Source organism: Magnolia sinica, chromosome 12 (genome assembly GCF_029962835.1).
Source record: "Magnolia sinica isolate HGM2019 chromosome 12, MsV1, whole genome shotgun sequence".
Lineage (NCBI taxonomy): Eukaryota > Viridiplantae > Streptophyta > Magnoliopsida > Magnoliales > Magnoliaceae > Magnolia > Magnolia sinica.
In genome coordinates, this window is record NC_080584.1 from 49,914,488 (window position 1) to 49,919,038 (window position 4,551).

The 4,551-nt window shown below is 41.9% G+C and overlaps 1 protein-coding gene across 1 annotated transcript; it reads right to left on the minus strand.

Moving 5' to 3' along the window:
• Nucleotides 1-1,560: 1,560 nt before the first annotated feature.
• On the minus strand, nucleotides 1,561-4,197 carry LOC131220048 (putative receptor-like protein kinase At3g47110). Its single transcript, XM_058215024.1, has one exon. It carries the CDS (start codon nucleotides 4,195-4,197, stop codon nucleotides 1,561-1,563), a length of 2,637 nt encoding a protein of 878 aa, XP_058071007.1.
• Between the last annotated feature and the right edge of the window lie 354 nt (nucleotides 4,198-4,551).

Here is a 4,551-nt window from a genome sequence, read left to right on the forward strand (position 1 = left end):
CTTGTGTATCTTCACAGCACGAAGTGACTTGGAGAGAAACATGCATCTATGAATTCATCAAGGTTTTTATCGATGAGTATCCAGTGAATCTAGCCCTTCTCCTTGTTACTTCAACTTTCTGAAGCGCATCAAAAAAACATTTTTTTCTTTTACTATAGTCTTATAAGCCTAACTATCTTAGACATCTCAACTCTAACTTAGTTACTCCCTTTCAGCACAGCCGTTTATCCAAGTTGTGTGCCTAGGCAGAGCAAGGATTTTCCCAACAAGAATGCAAGAGCCTATACTAACTTCATGAAGGCATATCCTAATGTCAATGGTCCGGTCGATGAAGAGAACATGCAGCCTTCTTGCTTCTCTGGATATGTCGGCATCTGCTCTGTGTGAAAGCTCAGCAGGTCACCATAGAGTGTGTTTCCTTGGCCGAAACCCTCACTCAAGGCCATACGCTTACTATAGCACCCTTTGTGATCGACCACTTGTATAGGGGAATTTATGAAGTCACCCACAAGAGTTTGTATTCTGGTGGAGGACCACTATAGCTCCTACAGATGTGACTTTATGAGTATTTTCACCCCTCCCTTATACATCATTCCATGTATTCTGATGCTATTTATACTTCGTACGACAAACAGATCATCCATTCTCTCTTGGAGAATCACTTGTGTGAAATATACATGTCTACATTAATTTTCCCTTTGAATAAAAATAAGAAAAATTGGTCCTTCATGCCTTTCTCCGATGGAGAATATGGCCCTGGCTGGCTCACCAGTTGATTTACGTTAGATGATGATGATGAGGCAACAAATTTATCGCATCAAGCTTGGGGAAGCTATTTAATTGGCCGAGATCTTCCATATGGGGTGGGTCGGTCAAACAAGGCAAGAATGGCAAGGTGATGGATAAGAAGAATTGGTAGTTCATATATTCTGATGTTACTTATACTTCATACGATGAAAGGATCCTCCATTTTCTTCAAGAGCATCACTCGTGTGGAATGTACATGTCTATATTAATTTTTCCTTTGAATAAAAATAAGAAGAAATGGTCCTTCATGCCTTTCTCTGATGGAGAATATGGCCCTGGCTAGCTCACCAGTCGATTTATGTCAGATGATGAAGAGGCAAAGACTTGATCGCATCAGGCTTAGGGAAGCTATCTAATCGGCTGGTATCTTCCACAGGGGGGGTCGGTCGAACAAGGCAATAATGATAAGCTGATTGATCCCCTATTCCCTATTTGCCCTGGGGAGACGCTATTGATTCAATTCAACTCCATCTCCAATGCTGTGAACGCTTCCATAGCACTTACAGTAGCTGAAACCACTCCTAGAATGAGAGTACTGGTTCGGTCACGTGTCTTCCCAGCACGAAGTGACTTGGAGAGAAGCAGAGATCTACAAATGCATCAAACTTTTTGTCTATGAGTATTCAGCAAATCCAGCCCTTCTCCTTATTGCTTCAGCTTTCTAGAGCACGTCGACAAACACTTTTTTCTTTGGCTATGGTCCTATTACACCGACTGTGGAATAAGAAGCCTTCATATCTTAATGCATGTTTTTTATTTCTTCGGAGCTATTAGAGCGGGATCCAGTAGAACATTGCTTGGTTTTAGATCACGATGAATGACCTGCATGTGGCAATGGTGATGAAGATACTCCAATGCAGAAGCAACATCAATGGCTATATCTAGCCTTTGAATAAGGTTCAAGCTCCACAACTCTTGCTTCCCATGTACACTTGGATGCAACCACTTTTCTAGACTCCCATTAGGCATGTACTCAAATACTAGAGCTTTGAATTCATTGCCTTCAAAATCAATGCTTGAGCAAGCAGTTATGATTTTAACTAGATTCCGATGCCGGATATTTCTCAAGGCTTCACATTCGACCATGAAACTCCTGGAAGCACCACGTTGTTGTAGATTGAAAACTTTGACTGCAACACATGTTTGATCGTGATCTAGAACTCCTTTGTATACAGAACCATAACTTCCCACACCAATCAAATTATCCAAAGAGAACCCACCAGTCGCTTTAAAGAGATCCGCATAAGAAACATTTAAAAATTGGCCCTCTAAGGAAAAGGCAGGCAAGGGCCTCTCGTTTGCCTTTCTTCTCACCCGAAAAAGTGTAGCAAAGAGAAATGATGAAAGAATCAAACCCAAAACTACACTGACCATGGAGATTATTACCCTTAGAGAGATCGACATTCCATGTTTCTTAGGAGCTTTCTCTGGGCATGCTGGCAGCCGTAACTGTGGGACACCTCCACAAAGCTCCTTGTTTCTAAGGACTGAAAATTTGGTTGAATTTTTGAAAACCCCTTCAGTTGGGACTGGGCCATTGAGATTATTGGATGACAAATCCAAGTACTCCAGAACAGGAAATTTCTCCAGAGTTACTGGAATATGCCCAGACAGGTTATTATGAGAAAGATCTAGCAATTTAATGCCTTTTAAGTTGTTCAAACCCAGAGGAATGGCTCCTTGAAACAAGTTATTGCTCAAAATAAGGAATTCCATGCTCAGACAATTCCGCACTGTGCTAGGAATTTCACCCGTCAATTTGTTGTAAGCAGCATGCAAATATCGAAGTCGTTGCAAGTTACCAACTTCCAACGGTAGAGATCCAACCAATGGATTCTCGCCTATCTCAACTTCGACCAGTGAAGGAATACTAAAAACTTCTTTGGGAATGGTACCATTAAGCTCATTTCTACGGAGAGATAATGTTTCAAGACGACAGTTTCCAAGACTCAAAGGGATTCTTCCCTGCAAGCGATTTTCGTATAAAGAGAGTATAGCCAATCCAGTAATGTTGCCGATGGCGGATGGGATTCGTCCTGATAGTCTGTTACTGTATAAATACAAGCCCTCCAAATTTTGAAGCTTCCCAACACCATTAGGAATGGTTCCCATGATAAAGGTCTCAGATATCCATAACTTATTTAATTTGAAGAGGTTGCTAATATCTGTTGGGATGCTTCCAGATATCGGGTTTCCTCCTAACCCTAGTTCAATCATGTGGGTAGAGAGATTGAAGATGGTGGCCGGCAGTACTCCTCTCAGTTGATTAGAACTGAGCTCTAGTACTTCCAAATGGCTACAATTGATCAAAGAAGTGAGGAAAGACAAGTCATCTTCTCCTTCTCCACCTCCAACGTTATTATTAGCTAAATTTAGGATACGGAGATCCTTCAGTCTTCCCAAATTCTCAGGCACAGGTCCACTAAATTTATTATATGAAAAATCAACCATAGAAAATCCTGAAGCATTGGGTAATGAAAATGGTATCTGTCCCGTAAATGCATTTGTACTGAGGAGAAGTTTTTGGAGATTAGGAAGGGTGAGACCTAGATTGGCTGGAAGGTTCCCATGAAGTCTGTTAGTTACCATGGAGATACCGATGATGGATGAGAGGTTGTAAACTGATGGTGGAATCAGACCGGACAGATTATTTGCAGAGATCTGAAGGAATTGTAACTTCACTAACCGTCCTAACTCATTTGGAATGCTTCCTTCGAAACTGTTATCACGTAGTGAGAGAGAAACAAGAGACGAGAGATTCCCGAGTTGTGATGGAATGTTGCCAACGAGATTGTTACGGCCAAGATACAACCGCTCGAGCTTTGACAGAGAGCTAAGCTTGACGGGAATTCTTCCAACGAGCTTGTTTTTATCCAAAAGGATCGGTCTGATTTCTGAGCAATTGGACAGGTCGTCAGGGATTCCTCCTTGCAGCCCATTATCACTCAGATCAAGAACCCGTAGCCGGAAGAGCCGGCCGAATTCACGTGGGATTTCGTCATGGAAGCTGTTGCCCGAGAGATTGATACTCCTGAGGAAGGTGAGGTTTGCTATGTGAGGTGAGATGGGCCCCACCAATCCGCTGGACATAAGATTCAGGGCGGTGACCCTTTGAGGATGCCGGCGACCGCATGTGACTCCTTCCCACTTGCAGAAATGGAAGGAATCGTTCCATGAGCTTAAGATGCCGGAAGGATCGTCGTATATCAGATCCTTGAATGCGATCAAGGCGAGTCGATCTGTCTCGTTTCCTAAGGCGGGGGAACCGATTCCTATGCACTTCGTACATGGGAGAAGGAAGGCAAGGAGGATTAATGACCAAAATGTTCTTGGACATATAATTCGAAGCTCCATTCTACTTGAGATGTTCCGATGATTGGAATGGTCCATGTTCCAGATACTCCGCTACCTAAGCTGTTACATTAAAGTCAACATTTCAGTGATAATAGTAAGCTTTTATTTTCTAGAGTTGAATACAATACATTGAAAATTCTCTTTTCATTGTATTGTTCTAAATTCAATGATACTAACATTTTATTTTTCAGAGATGATACTAACCCTTTTATTATCCAATAATTCACACATATTAAAATCAGAAAGAACATGGAATATTTTTGTTGCTACTGAGTTGCATCATGGTGCAGCGCAGCGGGTGTATGGTTCTGCTGAATGTCTTGACTTGCTTCGTGCCTCTGTTCAAACAGGATTGTTTAGCTTACATTTGGAAGTAATGTTATCTTGTCC